At 50.0% G+C, this 20,200-nt stretch overlaps 3 protein-coding genes and 1 long non-coding RNA gene across 4 annotated transcripts; all 4 read right to left on the bottom strand.

Moving 5' to 3' along the window:
- Positions 1–1,455: 1,455 nt before the first annotated feature.
- On the bottom strand, positions 1,456–2,465 carry LOC141022293 (uncharacterized). Its single transcript, XR_012183578.1, has 3 exons — positions 2,346–2,465; positions 2,106–2,270; positions 1,456–2,016 (listed from the first exon to the last, which is right to left on the bottom strand). It is a non-coding gene; the product is annotated as an uncharacterized lncRNA (long non-coding RNA).
- A 2,704-nt stretch (positions 2,466–5,169) lies between these two features.
- On the bottom strand, positions 5,170–12,641 carry LOC123493942 (uncharacterized). Its single transcript, XM_045228296.2, has 2 exons — positions 10,779–12,641; positions 5,170–5,569 (listed from the first exon to the last, which is right to left on the bottom strand). The coding sequence occupies exons 1-2, from the start codon at positions 11,815–11,817 to the stop codon at positions 5,253–5,255; spliced, it is 1,356 nt and encodes a 451-aa protein (XP_045084231.2). The 5' UTR covers positions 11,818–12,641; the 3' UTR covers positions 5,170–5,252.
- Positions 6,447–10,566, bottom strand: LOC109786905 (protein FAR1-RELATED SEQUENCE 5). Its single transcript, XM_020345470.3, has 7 exons — positions 10,420–10,566; positions 7,819–9,924; positions 7,633–7,737; positions 7,100–7,551; positions 6,946–7,023; positions 6,792–6,855; positions 6,447–6,715 (listed from the first exon to the last, which is right to left on the bottom strand). Exons 1-6 carry the CDS (start codon positions 10,451–10,453, stop codon positions 6,808–6,810), a joined length of 2,823 nt encoding a protein of 940 aa, XP_020201059.3. The 5' UTR covers positions 10,454–10,566; the 3' UTR covers positions 6,447–6,715; positions 6,792–6,807.
- A 277-nt stretch (positions 12,642–12,918) lies between the features above and the next one.
- LOC109786903 (E3 ubiquitin-protein ligase Os03g0188200-like) lies at positions 12,919–13,600 on the bottom strand. Its single transcript, XM_073499698.1, has one exon. It carries the CDS (start codon positions 13,501–13,503, stop codon positions 13,012–13,014), a length of 492 nt encoding a protein of 163 aa, XP_073355799.1. The 5' UTR covers positions 13,504–13,600; the 3' UTR covers positions 12,919–13,011.
- Between the last annotated feature and the right edge of the window lie 6,600 nt (positions 13,601–20,200).

Raw genomic sequence — 20,200 nt, 5'->3', positions numbered from 1 at the left:
GATGCGGAGGGGTTCACGGTGAAGGAGGCCGAAGCTTTCGAGAAGGTATTTGGTCGGGATCATCGGACTACATTGTTCAAGGATATTAGTCTCGCGGATGAAGCCGTGGTAGATGGTGGCCAATGTGTAGCTCTTGGGGTTAGGCCAAGCTCCTGCGGGCTAGGCGCTGCACTCTATAGTGTGGCGCCTCCTAGCTAGGCGCTGCACAAACACTTAGCGAAAATTTTGCCTGAAACTGGAGGCATACCTTCTGTTGGTTGCTGGATACCTACAGACATGTGCAGCGCCTAGCACGGAGGCGCCACACTCTATCGTGCAGCGCCTGAGCGCTAGGCGTTGCACTATACAGTGCGGCGCCTCCAAGCTAGGCGCTGCACATGTCTGTAGCTATCCAGAAAAGCAACAGAAGTTTGGCTAGTTACAGACATATGCAGCGCCTAGCTTGGAGGCGCCACACTCTATAGTGCAGCGCCTGCGAGCGAGGCGTTGCACTGTACAGTGCGGCGCCTCCAAGCTAGGCGCTACACATGTCTGTAGCTATCCAGAAAAGCAACAGAAGTTTGGCTAGTTACAGACATATGCAGCGCCTAGCTTGGAGGCGCCACACTCTATAGTGCAGCGCCTGCGAGCGAGGCGTTGCACTGTACAGTGCGGCGCCTCCAAGCTAGGCGCTGCACATGTCTGTAGCTATCCAGAAAAGCAACAGAAGTTTGGCTAGTTACAGACATATGCAGCGCCTAGCTTGGAGGCGCCACACTCTATAGTGCAGCGCCTGCGTGCTAGGCGTTGCACTGTAGAGTGCGGCGCCTCCAAGCTAGGCGCTGCATATGTCTGTACCTATCCAGAAAAGCAACAGAAGTTTGGCTAGTTACAGACATATGCAGCGCCTAGCTAGGAGGCGCCACACTCTATAGTGCAGCGCCTGCGGGCTAGGCGTTGCACTGTAGAGTGCGGCGCCTCCAAGCTAGGCGCTGCATATGTCTGTACCTATCCAGTAAAGCAACAGAAGTTTGGCTAGTTACAGACATATGCAGCGCCTAGCTTGGAGGCGCCACACTCTATAGTGCAGCGCCTGCGGGCTAGGCGTTGCACTGTAGAGTGCGGCGCCTCCAAGCTAGGCGCTGCATATGTCTGTACCTATCCAGAAAAGCAACAGAAGTTTGGCTAGTTACAGACATATGCAGCGCCTAGCTTGGAGGCGCCACACTCTATAGTGCAGCGCCTGCGAGCTAGGCGTTGCACTGTAGAGTGCGGCGCCTCCATGCTAGGCGCTGCATATGTCTGTACCTATTCAGAAAAGCAACAGAAGTTTGGCTAGTTACAGACATATGCAGCGCCTAGCTTGGAGGCGCCACACTCTATAGTGCAGCGCCTGCGAGCTAGGCGTTGCACTGTAGAGTGCGGCGCCTCCGTGCTAGGCGCTGCACAAACACTTAGCAATTTTTTTGCCTGAAACTAGAGGCCTACCTACTGTGCCTCCTCCCCCCCTCTACTGGGTCTTTTTCAGCCACAGTTCAACAACTAGTATAACAAACATTCAGGTACGACATCATTTCTCCAAGTATAACAATTAGTATAAGAAACAAAGGGTTCACAAAAGACTTCATTTCATAGAAATGACCATCACAATAAGTTCCAGTTTACCATAGAGCTACCACCACTCCAAGTTCAACGACATAAAAGGTACGACCACTCCAAGTTCAACGACATAACAAATCGCACTCGAAGTTCAACATTATAAAAAAACTAAGATGACTAGTGCTTTCCACGCTTGCTGGGTCCTCCCCCCCTCTTGACGCTTATCTTCTTCACCTTCCTAGGAAGAGGAACCCGCTCCGGCTCCGGCTCTGCCTCCGGTTCGACATCGTCATCCAAAGCCGCCATCCGCGAGGTGCCGACCGTCCTTTTGCCTCTTTGGGTGAAGTCTTCAGGTGTGTACTTGTTGATTCCCCTCCTAGGCTTCAACTCGTATGCAGACCGAGCCCGGTACGTCCCCAAGGTCATATCATCAGCAACCTATGCATCAACAAAAGATATGGAAAGACCGTGTGTGAGGATATAGTTAGCAATGCATCAACAAATGGATATATATCGTCATGCCATACCTCTTGGGTGACCCCACCCACATCCTCATCCGTGAAAGGTTCACCATGGCTCTGCCCCGAAGCGGGATCTGATGGTGTCGCCGACCTAGACCGTTCTGGTGATACATACTCGGGGTCACGACAACCGAAAAGGTTTGATAGCCGCCTTAACTTTTGGCCCTGGCGCTGCAACATGTACAAGTGAATGAGACATGGAACGTACCAACAAATGTTAAGTGCTAGTTTGGAGGAGATGTGAACCTTAATGAATTCTCGAAGTGCACCTTCCCCATCGCTTTTGCCAGCCGGGGTTGTTTCCAGAATAGTCTCGGTCTCGTCAGCTGCTTTCTTGATCTGGGCACGCTATGAACAGAAACGGTATCAAAGTGTTAGGCAAGCGAAGATGTGAAAAGTGCAAATGGAAAAGCAAAAAGGGCTAACCACAAAGTTCATCATTGGAGCTGAAGGGATCACCGAGTTACCTTTCCTGACTAATGCGTTGTACTGGTGCTGGGCTACCTCATCAAAAACGGTGGGTTCTTCCAGAATCTCCTCAGCATACGCCGGCTGGCATACCTCCACGCGGGTACTTGCAAGAAACCATGCGAGATAGTTGTTGAACGCGATCGGGCAGTGCTCACGAAGCTGGGCTCGTTTTCCAGCCCTTGCTTGCTCCACACTAAGAGCGAACTGCACGACATACTTCCTGTGATGGCTGGCCCAATCCTTGATCTTCCGCTGCTTTTTCCTATCCAACCTGCAAGTTAGAAACAAGATATTAGCATCATCGAAACCGTCGAGAAGCTGCTAAGTGCTCAAGGTTAATTATATCTTACGCGTGTAGCAACTTGTCCGTGTCCTCCACTCCGGCGGGTGTGGCTGGAACAAACCAAACTGGCGGAACACCCGATGTGGCAGGTGAAGCTCAACCGCCCAGTTGCATATCAGTGGGCACCGCATATGCCAGAGATCCCTATCCCTAATGCACATCGGATTAAGCCTGAACTCTATAGGGTTATCAAAACTCTCTCCTTTTCCATACGGCTCCCATTCCACCTGCAAAATGGGATTGAATGCAAAATTGATATCGAGTGAAGATACAAGCATGATAATCACTTATGCAAGGTCGGTTCACCTGCTCAGGCGTGATCGCGTCCAGCTTGCTCTTGTACAACTTGTACATTACAGAGGGATCATCCGTCGTCTCATTTAACACATCCCACTTGTAAGCCCAAGTGGGGAGCCGTAGTGGGTCGTCTTTATCGTCCCAATCCTCGTACTTCACGGTCTTAGGTCGTCCAACCGGCAAACGCTCCCAGCTCCATATGGAAAGTGCGAGCAGACAACCACCAATACCTCCAGTGTGCCTACAACTGGCATCGTCCAACTGCACATAAAAAAGAACATGGTCAAATTTGCCGCAAGAGCGCATTGATAATGTATCAATGAAGTGAAAAGGAAACAACTTCATACCTGTCGATACAAGTAAGCTAGTGTCGCCGAACCCCAACTCCATTTGCTATCGAAGACGGTCAACGCCTTCAGCCACATCCATGGAGCATTCTTGCCTGTGCCATCAGCAAACATTGTCCTCGATACCACATGTAGACACGAGCATAAGTCTTCACCATGTCCTCATTAGCATCATCGGGGCAATGAGCCAAGTTCGATGATATCCACGTGAAAGTAGCGCCCGCTGCGACTCTTTCCTTCTTCTTATCTTCCCTTTCTGGCTCCCGAGGCTCCGGAGGAACCATACCGATAAGGGCTTGCATCTGCGCGCGCCACCCTTCAGAATCGGTGTTCATACATAAAGGATTGCCATCGATAGGAAGACCGGTGATCGTAGCGATATCCTGCAGCGTCACGGTCATCTCCCCGGTCCGAAGATGGAAAGTGTGTGTCTCCGGCCTCCAATGATCAATAAGCGCGGTGAGTGCTGCAGCATTGTTGGGTGGCGTCGACCGGCGGACCAACTCAATGAAAGGGAGAAGTCCTGCCTCCCTAACATAAGGTGTGTACCGCTCATCATAGCTCATCCCTCCAAGGCTGATCCCGTGAGACCGAAGCTTCAGAGGTGCAAGCTCCTACAAACAAACAAATCATAACATTACATATGGGGCATTTGTGTTTGAACAAACATACGAAATTCATAACACCGGCCACTTTCAGTATTACCCGCTGCTGCACCGACATAGCGTACGACCGGTGTTGATGGTCCCAGTGATCATCGAGAAGCCAAACCATCCTAACAATTTCAACAAAGCATTCTTGTCAACACGATTATCTTTTCAATTCAAAAAAACTAAAGTAGGCCTACTACATGCAAGATCCAAAGCATATGGTGCTTCCCCCTACTTGGGCCTACTTCATACAAATAACATGTCAATCTATGTATCCAAACTATAACATGTCAATCTACTTCTCCATACAAATAACATGTCAATCTACTTCTCCATACAAAAAACATGTCAATCTATGTATCCAAACTATATAAATAACATGTCAACCTATCTATCCAAACCACATTCTAATCTAACAAGGGTTCCCCAAATCTAATATACGCAAGATTCAAACAAAAGTTGCCCAAATCTAATACATGCAAGATTCAAACAAGGGTTCCCCAAATCTTCAAAATATAATATTTTCTATGGATAGAAAGAAGGGGATCGGAGGAGAGTACCTTCTACGATGGATTGGTGAACAAATGCACGGACCAAATCGTCGGATCGGAAGGATTTGGGAGAGGGGATTGAGAGGGGGAGTGCAGATGGCCGCCGCCCTTTTTTTCTGTAACTGCCAATGGGGAGGGTGGGGGAGGAGAGGGCTGGCGCGTTTGCATATAAGTCACAGTGCAGCGCCTAGCCGCTAGGCGCTGCACATTACACGTGCAACGCCTAGCAGCTAGGCGCTGCACATTATAGGTGCAACGCCTAGCGGCTAGGCGCTGCACATTATAGGTGCAACGCCTAGCGGCTAGGCGCTGCACATTACAGGTGCAGCGCCTAGCTCGGAGGCGTTGCACTACTGGGTGCGGGCCCGTGGGCTGCCACGGTGGACAGTGGTGCAACGCCCCGGAGCTAGGCGCTGCACCGTAGGGTGTGGCGCCGGCGTGGCGGGCGCTACACAAAAGGGTCAGGGGTGTGAAATAGTTTCGCAACCAGTTCATTATGTGATTTGCTTTCGTTTGGAGGTCAAAATTGTCAAATTTGCCGGGGCCGGCAGGTTGGTCATATCCGTGTCTCCCTCGGGATTCCTCCTGTCCTCATCCGCATCCAGTTGGCGCGGCGCTGCGGGATTGGCCGCATGCGGCTCGCCGACCGAGCACACGACCGTGCCCACAGGAGCCGTTGGTGGGGCGGTAGGCGCCAACTCCCTAGATGCAATTGGCGGAACCGCGGGCTCCGGAATAGAAGATCCGCTCGCAGTGCGTGTCGCCCCCTCCTGAACTGCCACGTTGTCCTGGACTGCAAGCTGGACTGCACCTCTCGGGTCGGGCTCTCGTGCTGGGTTCCCAGCATGCACTATCGTGTAGTGCAGGGTCAACCAGCGTCCAGCACGTGTCCCCGATAGACCCATCAGTTAATTAAACGTTTTCTTTTTCCTAACTGATTGAAAATAGTTATTTTTCTTTGCCTTATCCGAACACACCACTGCTGCCACTCCCCGTTCCACAGCCACTGAATCCACTGCGAGAGAGGATTATGACAAGGTGAAATCCACCGTCCGGGTCGTGGCCGGCGGCAAGGCCGGAGATGTCGCTGCTAGCGCCCCCCGTCTCTGACACGCTTAGTGAACTGGAGCTGTCGCGGCTAGCGCGCTTCGCCGCCTGGAGTCGTGGGGTTGGAAGGCGGTGAGGCGGGAGTCGTCGCCACTAGCTAGTGCCGCTCGCCTCCGGCACGCTGCGCTGCCTGGGGCCGTGGTCTTGGGTGGAGGCGAGATGGGATCCGTCGTGGCTAGCTCTGCTCAGGTGCGCTGCGGCACACCCGTCCGTGTCCTTGGCCGGCGGCAAGATGGGAGTCGTCGAGGCTAGCGCTGACCGTCTCCGGCGCACCAAAGGCCAGGCCAATGTTCTGGCCGGCCTGCTCCCTGGGAGATGGTGCCATGGTGGAACTGCTGCGCGGTCAGCCGGTGGCCGAGATGCGCGCAGTCGTACTAGAGGGTGCGAGCTCGATGCAGACTCAACAGGCAAAGGTGCGTCAAGATTCATTAAGTCATCTAGCTCTGTACTGGAGTAGTAGGTAACTAGCTATCATACTGAACTTGGAAGTATGAGAGCTATCCATTTTTCTCTGCTTCTCTGCTTTTCAATAGCACAGTACAGTGGAAATCACAAATTGGTGAAAGCGCCTTTTGAGTAAATGTAGTGCCCAAGACCACATTTAATTGGAAAACAAAAGCACAATTACACAGCTAACATATCAAAAGGAATAACCAGCAACTAATCCATATTCATGTATATAAATTTATTTGAGCATAAAACCATTGCGCATCTAACATCAAAAGGAATGGTACGATAAATTATTACATTGCAGGGTAACTGTTTTGTAGAGCAATCCTGAGATACACACTTTATATAGAGCTATTTAGAAGTGTTTATCTTGTATGTGACTTGATTGGCTACCCAAGACCTGGAAGAACAAAGAAATGATTTCTTGTTAGATATAAACTTGAATTGGTTGAATATGACATGTGAGTGAACAATACCTTAATTGGCAGCTGGTCATTTTTTAGATGTTGGCCATCCCGAGTCCGAGAACATTTGGGAACTCTAGATACAATGTTGATCCAAAAGTCAATACAAGTGAATGACATGTGCATGTTCATTTTAATTTCTAGCGAGTAACTAATAAAATTATACCTGACTTGGTTGAGTGCTAGTTGGTGGCTGGTGATTTTGAGACGTTGGCCATCCCGAGTATGATGACACCAGAGAAGTCTACATAGTGTTAATCAAAAAGTAAATGACACACGCATGCTCGTCTTAATTTTAACAATTAACTAAACAATTATACCTGGCTCGGTTGAGTGCTATGATAGAAATATGGTTCTTGTGGTCGCAAACCAAGCAACTGTTGAAAACTAGTAGTGTCTGCCTGCGATAGCGGAGGCAAGCCATGCCGTAAAACTTGCAAATTGTAGTTCTCAGGTTGTGGTACCGATGTCACATTACCCGGCAGTACATGCAAATTGTAATTATGTCCACGTGGTAATGGGGAAACAACTTGTGGTAACGGAGGCATAGCACGCGGCAATACTTGTAGATTGTAATTCGCAACATTTGGTACTGGAGGCATAGCATGTTGCAATACTTGCAAATTGTGATTAGCAACATTTGGTAGTGGATGCATAGCATGCTGCATTACTTGCAAATTATAGTTCTCATTTGATATGTTGAAGCTAGGATTTGTTGCAGATGATGCAGAAGCACAATCACCACTCTTATTCTTGCATGTTGCTCCTTGACCTATTCGCAAAAGAATTTGTTAGGTCTATTTCAATAACATGAACAAATATTTATGTTGCTACTTCTTGTGCAATACCATACCTTTCGTATTACGTTTATTCTTATTTGGTACATTGAAGCTAGGATTTGCTTCAGATGATGCAGAAGCACAATCACCACTCTTGTTCTTGCATGTTGCTCCTTGACCTATTTGCAAAAGATTTTGTTAGATCTATCTCAATAACATGACCAGATATTTATGTAGCTATTTCTTGTGCAATACCATACCTTTCGTATTACGTTTATTCTTATTGTTCAATTCCAGTCCAGATTTAATCCTCTTGTTGCTACTTCCTGGTTCTTTTCTCTTTATTCCCTGTGCTTGGACTACATTCTCAATGTTGCATTCAACTGGTTGCTTCTTTGCTTGTTCATGATTTAGTGATTCATCTTTTGATTGATTTCCATGTAAAATTTGGTCCACCTTTTCCATTAGTTCAATTGACATACTTTGCAATAGTGCATATGCCTCTTTGTTTGCTGCTGCTTTGCTCAAAATGTTATTGTAAGTGCGGCATAGTGATCCATACTGTCTAGCTAGCACAACTCTTGCATCTTCATCATCAGAGCACTTTTGAATTGCTTCTGATGGCCCTGATTTTGCTCGCCTTGTCCATCTTTTCAAGATATATTCTAGTGCCAACTCCTTGATATTGTTGTGGTCCAACACCTTCAATGCATGACGACACAATACCCCAACAAATTCAAACTTTTTGCATGAGCATGAAACTTTTGATCCATTGGGATCAAATTTCACAGTATGACGATTTTGGCTAGCTGAATGGGTAACCTTGAATTCAGAAATAGAGCCAGTACGACCATTCTCGTACACACAATATCCCATTACCATGTCAAATTCTCCTTTAAATATCTCAAACATAGCAGGTGTATATACTTTCAAAGTATGTATCAGCATCTGCACATATGGCACCTTCGGTGATGTTTGACTCGCATAGAAATCACTTTCCACTTCAGCATACCTTCTATCATCCACGGCCCTCTCATAGGGCTTGAAGAAATCTAATAAATCAAGGCGTACATGCAGGTATCGTTTCAATAGTGCATTCATACTCTCGCTTCTTTGTGTGGATTTCATATCTGCACAGAAGGTTTGTCGACCATAAACCAAAGCCCACTTCTCCTTGTTCTGGAATAATCTATGTAGCCATTCATTATCTTCCAAATTATATTTCACTAGCATATCATTCCAACCTGCTAAGAATTCATCAACTTCTTCAAAATCATAAACACACTTGCCAAAATCTTTCTTAAATGTCTTTGAACCTTGGAAAACATGACTCAAATGTTTTGCAGCATTCTGATACATGTGCCACACACATAGACGATGTATTGAATTAGTAAAAACCTTGCCAATGGCACTAATAATGGCAGCACATTGATCGGTCAATATTGTCTTTGGTTCTTTTCCTGACATGGCCCTTTTGAATGTTTCAAACAACCATTCAAAAGTCTCAGATGTTTCATCATACAATAATGCAGCTCCAAAAACCACTGTTTGTTTATGATGGTTGACACCAACAAAAGGGGCAAATGGTCTGCCATAACTATTTGTCTTAAAGGTTGTGTCAAAGCATACCACATCACCAAAGTAGTGATAATCTAGTATTGATCTTGCATCTGCCCAGAATATATTGGTTATCATCTCATCTTCATCTACTTGTATTGCATAAAAGAAGGAAGGATTTTCCATCTGCTTGTCCTGAAGGTATTGAAGAATGGCACCCGTGTCTCCTTCTTGGATGGATTGCATACGCTTTGATCGGAGATAATTTTTATAATCTTTTTGACCGAAGCTAAGACACTGTCGACCCCCTGCTTGTCTACTCATCACTTCATGACCAGATTTTGGTCTAATTCCTGAATCATTCAATATGTCAATTTGGGCCTTTTGACCTTCTGTAATTTTTCTCTGGGATCGCAGTAGATGGGCTTTGCTTGGAGTTACGAGTTCATGATTATGAGCATCCTCAAAGCTGCTTACAACATATTTTCCGTTAGCACTTATTTTGATGGTCATCTCTGCCAGACAACCAACTCTTGTATCTGCTCTCTTTCTCTGACATTGTTCCTTGCTCTTGTCCTTGTAACCTGCCTTTGAGCATACAAATTTCTTTGTTCGAATAACATTAGTCGTCGAGGATTTATCATGCCAAGATTTCCTGACACTGAAACCTACATGTCCTGCATATGTATTGTAAAACTCATATGCTATATCATCATTCTCAAATTCCATTCCTATCTCTGGTTTTAACCTTTTGATGTAGTAATCATTTGTATTTCCACCTGCCTCTCCCACATTTGTGGTCTCATGATCTACACAACATAAAAATTATCATATACTAATTAGTTCATGGATGACACACAGAGTAAAAATCACACGATATTCAGAGCCCTGGTTTTAGTGAAACCTGAAAATCACACGATATTCACACAATGAGCATTAGCAAAATATTGATCCTTTTCTTTGCTAGAACATTCTCTATCATTAGAGTTAGCAAAAAGGAGAATATGTCAAAGGAGAAATCTCATGCAGTAAAGTTTATAATAAACTTAGGTGGTACTCTGATGCATAATGTGCGCAACATCGCAGGAGTGATCAGCACTAACATAATTATAATGCAATTCCGAAGGATTAATTTGCATGTGTTTGAAAGAAACGGGGCTACGGACCATGAAGTACGGGGAGCTATTTCTGAAGGAGTAATTTGCATGTCATAGATCAACTCTTTGTTTGTTTCTTTTAATCTTATCACCTTTGTATGATCAAGAGTGTTGATAATCTGTACATTGCAGGTGCAAGAACATTACCTCTGGACAATGAACTGTGAAGAGCTCCGTCCATGCTGAAGAACACTGTAGATGTTGATCCACGCAGAGGAATAAATTTCTATCAATCTTGATCTATTCTCCTGTGATCCAGGGGCTACAATGAACAATGGAATAGATCGGTAGGAGAAAGGATGAAGCCACGCAAGAGATTTTGGCGGCAATCTGTTGTAACGCGGGAGAGAAACATGTCGTTTTCCTGATTTTCTGGAACCTAACTGATATTAGAGAGATACGCTGGTTTTATTAAGTGGTGGGTCCATCGGGGACACATGCTGGGCACTGGTTGGCCCTGCACGATAGTGCGTGCTGGGAACCCAGCAGGAGAGCCCGACCCGCACCTCTCTCCATCGAGTCGTTATGATTTTGAATTCCAGAAGGCATTGCGGTCCCCACCTTATCGGATAAGCGGTCAAAAGCAGAAATCCTGACCGACAACCTGTCCTTCACCGCCAGTGGGGCCCCACCGCCGAGATCATCTCCTTCGGCGCCATCGGCGGCAAGCGCCAGGCACCACAGCGGCCGCCGGCGGCGAGGCTGTACTTCCACCATGGCCGCGCCCGAACTGCCAGCACGGGAGTCGCGCACCCCGAACTGCCAGGCACGCTGCTGGGGCACGATGCCGGCGCCATTGCCTGCGCTGAACCCACTGCCCGAGTCCGTAATGCCACTCTGCCCACTATCGTAGGACGCCACCCCCGTCAAGAACCACGGCTCCTCCCTCTCGCCGAAATCGGCACTGATTCCAAATGGATGAGAATCTTGTGTATTGCAGCAGCGCCGGCTCCACCATCGGGACGAACAATCCAGGCTCAGGGATAGCCAGCCACCGCAGCGTCGGGATGGCCTCGGGGTCTGCCGTCCACGTCGTGAGCTTGAAAGTAGAGAGATCACGAAGCGAGCTTGACTCCGGCGCCACCATGTCCACCATGCAAGAACAGCCAAGCAGGTCTTCCACCACCTCTCTGTCCCAAGCGTGCGGCGGGATGCCTTCAAGCACGAGGGAACTTTGTAGCTGAATCTCGAATGCACCGCGTGCGCCTGGCGATTCCATGGCCTGAAGAAGATGCGCCGCCCCAAGTGGTCGATCGAAGGCTTGCTCGCCATGAGATTCCTGTGCTCCGGCCTGCCGAACACCACAAGGAAGTCCTCTGGACGGAAAGGGTAAACCGACAGCCACTCTGGACCGATGTCGAGCTGAGCGCTCAAAGCCTCCAACACGAACTCCGGCGAGATGCCTCTGTTTGCGCCACCAACGTAGGCCACCATGGCCAACTGGAGTCTCCGCTCGAGATCTCCCAGCCCCATGGTGCGCCTCGTGGTGCACAGGTCGTTAGGCGCGAGCTCCTCCGCCGGCGGGCTTTGCAGACGGGACGCCATACTCCTAGGCCACGCCGCCGGGGCGGCATGCACCGTAGGAGGCAGCGGCGGCGGCGGAAGCAGGGGGAGCCGTTGCCGCGGCCGCGCGCACCGCCTGCGCCCCCTGGCTCACGACGTGCCACCTTGGACGCGGTGAGGCGCCTGAGCTCCTCCTCCGGGGACGGACTCCTGGGTCGCTTGCAATCCTTGGAGACATGGCCAGGAAGGATGCAACGGAAGCACACGATGTCGTTGGTGCAGTCCTTCCTGAGATGTCCCTCCTCGAAACAGCGGAAGCAGAGGTCGACCATCTCCGGCGAGATCTCGTGGCGCTCCCTGGCGGCCGCAGACCCCGCTTGCTCTTCCTGGCGCCGGCGCTGACGCCACAGTTCCTTCTTGGAAGGGGGAGGAGCCCTCCAAGCCTCCGCGGGGGCCGCCGCAGGGGGGGGGGGGCAGGCAGCAACGCCGGCCCCTGTGCCTCGGACGCCTCCGAACACGACGACAGTCCCAGGCCCGAAACCATCGGCCGCTCGCCGTCTCGGCGGAAGGAGGATGTCACCAAGCGGGGGTTGGAACCCATGTCGAACGAAGCGAGACCACGCTCCAGATCTGAGGGGGAAGGTGGCTGCCGGGGTCGGAAGGACCAACGGCAGGAGGAGTGGCCGCCGTGGCCGGAGTAGCTGACGACGGGAGGAAGGGAGAATTCCCATTGATTGTTAATGATCTATAGCAAAAAACAAGACTAGTAGGGGGAGAAACCCCTACTGATTTTTTATTAAGAGAAGAAATGTGAGACAGCAGCTTCCAAGCCGTGGCTCGAACCTGCGTCGGCCACGAGACACACCGGCTCGCTGGCCACTGGGCTAGGAGAATATGAGGATTCTAAGAATCAAGGTAATAGCCGGACCATAATTGAATTGATATGCAAGCTCCTAATAAAAAAATGGCACTAACAAAATTTCATGAATTTACATCTCTTGTGCGGCACATGCCAATGCATGACGACCTACCCACGGACTCTGCTCTAGAGCATTCATGGAGGCTTCGTACGGAACATTTCTTCTGCCACGTACTACATGTCATTGTCCTGGCAACGGCAGCATTTGGGTTCGAACGAGACATGCCATGTACTACGCCGCATTTCGGTTTCGCCGCTATACGGCAACGGCATGCATGCATGGTTCCGGTCGGCAAGCTACCTTACGCCGTGGCGGTTCAGGAGTCATCGGTGGTGGCCGCAGGCGGTGTGCGCGTGGCGAGCGGCGATGTGCGGCACAGCGGGCAGCTCGGCCGCCGCCGGAGCCACTCGTCGACACACAGCCGGTGGAACGCGTGCTTGCAGCCGGGCAGCCGACGGAGCTCGTCGCCGTCCATGTACTCCGTCAGGCACACCGCGCACGTCGTGTGCGTGTCCGTGTCGTCGGGCGGCTGGTCACCGTCGGCCAACGCGTCGGCAACAGCCATCTGGTCTTCCCCCCGTCGCTTCGCCGCTGAGTACACCGTGGTCGTGTACACGGCCAGGACGGCGTCGTCCATCCCTGTGGCCCCGCACCCGTGGCCGAGCTCGACGTCAACGACGCTCCGCTCTGACTGCGACGGCGGCGCGCGGTGCGCCTGGCGCCGGTTGGAGCAGAGGAAGGTGAAGAGGGAGATGACGAGGAGCGCGGCGATGGAGCAGCTGATCAGCAGCACGGTGGAGCCGGGCATGTTGGCGGCAGGAGCATATACTGCAACCTTGCTGCCGTGCCACTTCTATATGTACTATGATTGGTTTGTCCGTGCGTGCGTGCGTGCGTGCGTCGAGCTGCCGGCGACGTCACGGTCGAGAAGGTCGAGATCAAATCAGATCTCTGGTATATGTATATACTCACAGTCACTGCCAAGGAATTAGCCCGCTCCAAATCCAAATTAACGCGGTGGTTGCATCTGCAAGCTTATTAGGCATCACGGTTTGACTATTACCGCCGCTCCTCGTCAAAGTACTACTCCCATTTACGTTGCTTCTTGCTTGCGTCGATGATTCACGTGTCAGTAGTGTATAATAATAGAGCCTTTTACGACCAAAATTTTCGTGTCAGGAGTAAGTTTGCCAGAAAGCGTGCCGCAGCGTAGCTTCGTGTGATTAGTTTATGTGCTGTTCGTAACCTGTTGGCTAGCAGCCCTTGGAGACTCTGGAATTTGCTACCGTGGTACTACGTGTGTTGTCTCGTGGAATGAAACCAGGAGCTAAAGAATTTCATCAGTCAAGAAGGGTTGCCGTGGCATGTTTGACTACTGGAAATGTGATGGCTAGAAAAGGACTGTTTACTCGCATCTCGTCGGTCTCTTGCTTTTTCTCCCATTTCCGTAGGAAACAACCCACTATTCTTTTTAAATGGCAGAAATTATACATACATTAAAAATGAAAAGTTTAGATAGGCTAACAAAGGAAAATCGAGCGAAAACAAGATTACCAGTTAATTATGAAAAGTCGGACAAAAAACCATCACAATTGCTGAGCAGCGCACGTAAGATACTACACTCACATCACTCCGAAGAGGGCCTCACCGATACAGCATGCAGGCGTCATTGTCTGCACTCTGCCCCTAGAGGCGGCGGCGTCATCCCTAAACTCTGAGCAAACGACTCCGATATCATCATAAGCGATCGTCGACTCAACCAACACCGCAAAGGCCGCGTGGAGCTATGTATCGGCCACCTGCGACCAGACAGCACAGCTCCGAGTCTAACAAAGAACCGCGAAGAAGAATTAGGCACAGCTGATGCCGCAAAAGGTCACCAAACGAACCACCTGTTGCTCGTCATTGTAACCCGCCACCTCAGGTTTGACTTCGCGGCAAGAAACCAACGAAGGCAATCCCACGGATACATCGGAGAAGAGCTGACTACCGCAACCATTACCGTGTCTTCGACATCGCTCCCCCATCATTGTCGACACAAGGTAAAACGCTCTTGTTGATGCTGAAATCTCGGGTCCACCGCCCGAACCTTCATCCGCCATGCAATGCCCTACGCAGCCCACCAACACCACTTTCCGGGGACGCTGCCCCGACATGCCACCGCCCGCACTCGAGCTGCAATGTCGCACGACCCGGATTCCCCGCAGCCCACGCTGCACAAGGCAATCACATGCAGACCAAGAATGCCGCACCACATCCGGGGTCGCCGCCCCGACAGGCCACCACTCGCTCCTGAGTTGCAATGCCACAAGACACGGATGCCCGCATCCCAAGCAGCTCAAGACAACCACACACAGACCACGAACGCCGCAACACATCTGGGGACGCCACCCCGGCATACCGTCCAGCGGCCCCCGTTGGGAAGCATCCACCGAGTCGACAAACCTGCCACCCAAGTGGCCCAAGATTGCCACCCAAGCAAACTACGAGTCGCCGCCCCACACCATGGAGCCGTTTCACGCATTACTTTCCAAGACCGCCGTCTCGGTGCACATCAGCCATCAGGCGCCGCTGCCTCGGCATTCACCAAAGCCGACACAAGAGAAAACCATGTGCACCAAGCACAAGCTAGCTCTTCCAAGCAATGCCTCCCATGGGAGAAAGGACGAAGACGCCACCGTTACCCACGCCTAAAACCATTTGGAGCTCATGTTTTCACCCAGAGAGCCCAAGCCCCTCATAGAGAAAGAGGAGTTTCATGACGATGCCTCCAAGAGGGGAAGCAACAGCTGAAAGCGCCATCGTCGACGGCACCGACAGAGTAGGGTCTAGGCTTTCGCTCGGAACTCTCCCATACCAACGGGGCTTGTAGATCTGGACAACCCGTGAGCATCGAGATCATCAGAGCCATTTCCATTGCATAAATCGGTGGCTGCAACTTTCATCAATGACACTTGTATCAATGATCTTGCGCACAATAACATCACTCTTCTGCTTCAGGCGTTCGTCATTTTTGCAGTGGAATTTGCAGCAGACCTCCATGATGGAGACGTGCTCCGACGACACCGCATCGGAGCCTGCGCCTGTGCACGCCGGCTTCACCATGAAGCAGGCACAGACGCACTACAATGCTGCCATGGCGGAGGAGCAGCCTGCACCGGAGCCCAAGTCAGTGTTCCAGCAGGCGTAGGAGGAACGGTTGCACAACCTGTTCCTCCAAGAGCAGTGCCGGCTGGCGGATGGTCAGATCGAGGCGAGCGAACAGGCCGTGGCGGCCATGGCCGCGGCGAACCCCAAGTTGCATGGTCCCGATGCGATCGACCTAACGCCGCGGCGGTTCAGGAGTCATTGGTGGTGGCGTCAGGCGGCGCGCGTGGCGGGCGGCGACGTGCGGCAGAGCGGGCAGCTTGGCCGCCGCCGGAGTCACTCTTCGACGCACAGCCGGTGGAACGCGTGCTTATAGCCGGGCAGCCGCCAGAGCTCGTCGCCGTCTGCGTACTCCGCCAGGCACACCGCGCACGTCGTGTGCGTGTCCGTGTCGTCGGGCGGCTGGTCACCGTCGCCGACGCTTCGGCAGCAGCCATCTGGCCTTCGTCCCGTCGCCTCGCCGCCGAGGAGTACACCGTGGTCGTGTACGTGGCCAGGACGGCCTCGTCGATCCCTGCGGCCGCACACCCATGACCGAGCTCAACGTCGACGACGCTCCGCTGTGAGAGCGACGGCGGCGTGCGGTGCGCCTGGCGCTGGTTGGAGCAGAGGAAGGTGAAGAGGGAGATGACGAGGAGCGCGGCCATGGAGGCGGCGATCAGCAGCACGGTGGAGCCGGGCATGGTGGCCAATGGAGCATATACTACAACCTGGCCGTGCCGCTTCTATGTACGTACAGTATATGATTGGTTTGTGATTTGTCCGTGCGTGCGTCGAGCTGCCGGCAACGTCACGGTCGAGATCAAATCAGATCGCTGGCATCAGCCCCGGACATATAAATACTCACTGCCAAGGAACTACTAACTCGGTCCAAATCCAAATTAACGCGGTCGTTGTAATTGGCAAGCTAATTAGGCGTCACGTTATTTGACTATTTAGTTAATTACCGGCAGTTTCTCGGCAAAGTAATAATCTTTTATGATTGCTTGTTACGTACATGCGACGATGATTCACGAAGTTACGTACATGCGACGATGACTATTTAGTAATTGGCAAGCTTGTTGTGTCAGGAGTAAGTTTGCCAGAAAGCGTGCCTGCAGCGTAGCTTCGTGTAGTTTCTGTGCTGTTCGTAGCCTGTTGGCTAGCTGCCTTGGAGACTCTGGAATTTGCTCGTGGTACTACCCTGTGTGTTGTCTCGTGGAATTTGCTCGTAGCTAAAGAATTTCAGCAGTCAAAAGGGGTTGCCGAGGCATGTTTAGCTCACGTATTGAAGCACTCATTATACAAAATTACACACGTGTAGAATACATCCATGCACGTCCCCTAAAAAAATGAACACATCCATATGACATGTGGACTTTTTTTTTCTGATTTTGTTAAGACTTGAAAAACTGACTTTTGAAATGTTAGAGAGAGAGAGAGGAGTAAGAGATTTTTTGTCGAAAAGGACTGGCTTACGAACACAATTGACAAAAAAGACCACATGTGGATGAATTTGACAAAAAAGACCACCCTGCCGCCTGCCGGCGTGGCGGCATGAGCTGCCGCGCGTCGGCTGCCGCGCCTGCCGCCACAGCGTGGGTGGTCTTTTTTGTCAAATTAATCCGTAGGTGGTCTTTTTTGTCAATTGCGTTCGCCGGATGGTCCTTTTCAACAAAAAAATCGGAGTAAGAAGAAGGTTGATGTGGACTCCACCCGTCATAATAGTCAACATACCGGTCAAAATAAACGGCGATGACTTTTTTGCCACATCAGCCCCGACGGGTGGGTCCTGCTTGTAATAAACGTGTTTAAATCCTCTAAAACAGTCATCAATAAAATGTGATATTTTTAGGGACAAATTGCAAAAAAAGTGGTAGTTTTTGGTCAAATGCTTGTTCCCTCGGACCCCAAAAGTGGTAGTGTTTTGTCAATTACTCCATTAAAGAGGCTTCATGGAGTTCGAGCTACAAAATGAAATTTTGTACTTGAAAATATATCTATACTCCTATATAGTGTGCAAATAACTTTGAAATATGGTCGTTGGATGAAGCCAATCCGACGGTGCAGAGATGGCAAATTCGAGTACTACCGGGCGTTGGATATCATCTACATTCCATCAGATTCTAACATATGTACAATCTAAAATACTCCACGGTTGAAGTTAAGCATAATGCGCAAACCTTAAAACACAAGCACTTCTCTTTTGTTCTAGAATCTTCTATATCATAATTGCCCAATTTTTTTAGATGAATTACCATTATTTGTTTTTACTTTATGCTTTACAACGCACAATTTTATGAATAAAATAGATTATTTTTTTTAAACAAATTGATTTTAAATGAGATGAACTATAAGAATTAAATGAACACATTATGCATTTATGACTCAAAATTTACATGCAATAGTGTGGTGTTTATTTATAATTTGGTTGTTAAATCTCATGCGTGCAATGCATATACCTTACTAGTATCCATAGTGTGTTTATATCATTATTACGGCGAAGTGAACTGTGACACGATATCATTTTTGCATTTATTGGGCCTCGTCTGGAATAATTAACGAGTCAGTTTATATCATTTATATTTACTTATTTATTTCAACTACATGAATTACTCCCTCCGTTTTACAATATAGGCCGTTTTAGATATTTTAATACGAACTACGGATGAATATAGACATATTTTAATATGGCATGGTGGTCCATCGCATCAATATCCTACTACAACCTGCAGCAATATAGTAATTTTCGAAACTTTCGATGTAGAAATGCCTAGTTAGCTTGTCCGTACGTCGAGCTAGCTTAAGCTGCCGGCCATGTCATGGTCGAGACGGTCGAGATCAAATCAGATCTCGCTGCCAAGGAATTAGCCCGGTCCAAATCCAGATTAACGCGGTAGTTGTAATCGGCAAGCTAATTAGGCATGCATCCTCGTCAAAGTAATACTACTCTTTTATACGATTGCTTGTTGCTTCAGGTTTCGTGTCAGTAGTAAGTTTGCCAGAAAGCGGAGCCTGCAGGGCAGCCTCGTGTGATTTTAGGCCGAAAAAAAAGGCTTAGTTTATGTGCTGTTCCTAAGAGCAACTCTAGCAGATCCCGTAAAAAGCTCCGACCCGCAAAATAACCGTCAAAATGCGGGTCGGCGCGGAAAATCCCGTCCGAACAAAACACGCAAAGGCGGCCGGCTCGAAAAAAAATTTGAGGGATGCGGCAAAATCTCGGCCTCAACCCGCGAATACGCGGGTTTCCCTCTCGCCGCTGCGGTGCCCTACATATAAGCGAAAGCGGTTGGTGGTGGGGGACATTTCAGCCCGCGCTTTCCCCACCAACCACCTCCCCTCTCCCCCTCGCCCTGCCGCCGGGCCGCCGCCCAAGATTCCGGTGAAAGCAGCCGGCGGGAGCACGCCGAAAAGGCCGCCACACGCATGAGGCCTCCCCTCTCCCCCCTCCTGCGTCGGCGGGCCAAAAAGTTGAGGATCTGCGGCCCTTCATCGTGGACCGCCGGATTTGGCTTTTCCGGTCGCCGGTGGCTGCGCCAAGCGATGGAATGGTCCGGGAGCATCTCCCGCAGCCCCGGCAAGGTCGCATCGCCGCATGCAGGTATGGGTTCGTCCTCCCGCCGCCGCCGCCGACGGTTTGCGGGCATGGATTCGTCCGGCCGTCCACCTGGCTCGGCACTCGCGCAACGGCTCTGTGGCTCGCCGATGCCGCTCACACAGTGCGACGACTGCACGCGAACAATGCTGCGGCTAACTTCGGGTACACCGAAGCACCCGGATGGGTGTTCTTCAAATGTGAAAGATTTGGTGATGTCTTATGTATCCAATGTTGTTGAAAAAGCAAAGAAATGCATTATGTTGGATCAAATTAAGGTGCAAATTTAGATTTTCCGGGCCGGTAGGAGCTGCGCCAGATCAGACCACGCAAAGCCGACCCGTAAAATAGCATATTCCGCGAATATCCTTTTTTACGGATACGTTATGCGGGGTTTGCATCCGCGGCCGTCCGCGCCGGCCCGCAAAGCCCTTTTTCCGCGAATTTTTTGAGACTTTTTTTTAGACACCGTTTTTTCGCGAACTGCAAACGCATTTTGCGTGCCGTCCGGAGGATGCGGCGTTTGCTAGAGATGCTCTAACCTATTGGCTTGCTACCCCTTGGTGGAGACTTGCTAGTAGTACTAGTCTGTTTTTTTTTTTTTTTGAACAGTACTAGTCTGTTTGTGGTCTCGTGGAATGAAACCGGGAACATAATTTTAGCGGTCAAGAAGGGGTTGCCGACTTGCCGTGGCTTAATTTGTGTTGGCTAATGAAGACCATTAAGTCCAATCTCGTCATTTTCACCTGAGAGACAGTTGACTTTTTTTTTTTTGCATTTGGTG

The sequence above is a fragment of the Aegilops tauschii genome, chromosome 5, assembly GCF_002575655.3.
Source record: "Aegilops tauschii subsp. strangulata cultivar AL8/78 chromosome 5, Aet v6.0, whole genome shotgun sequence".
NCBI lineage: Eukaryota > Viridiplantae > Streptophyta > Magnoliopsida > Poales > Poaceae > Aegilops > Aegilops tauschii.
The sequence above is the reverse complement of the archived record's forward strand: the minus strand, read 5'-3'. Positions and strand labels throughout refer to the sequence as shown.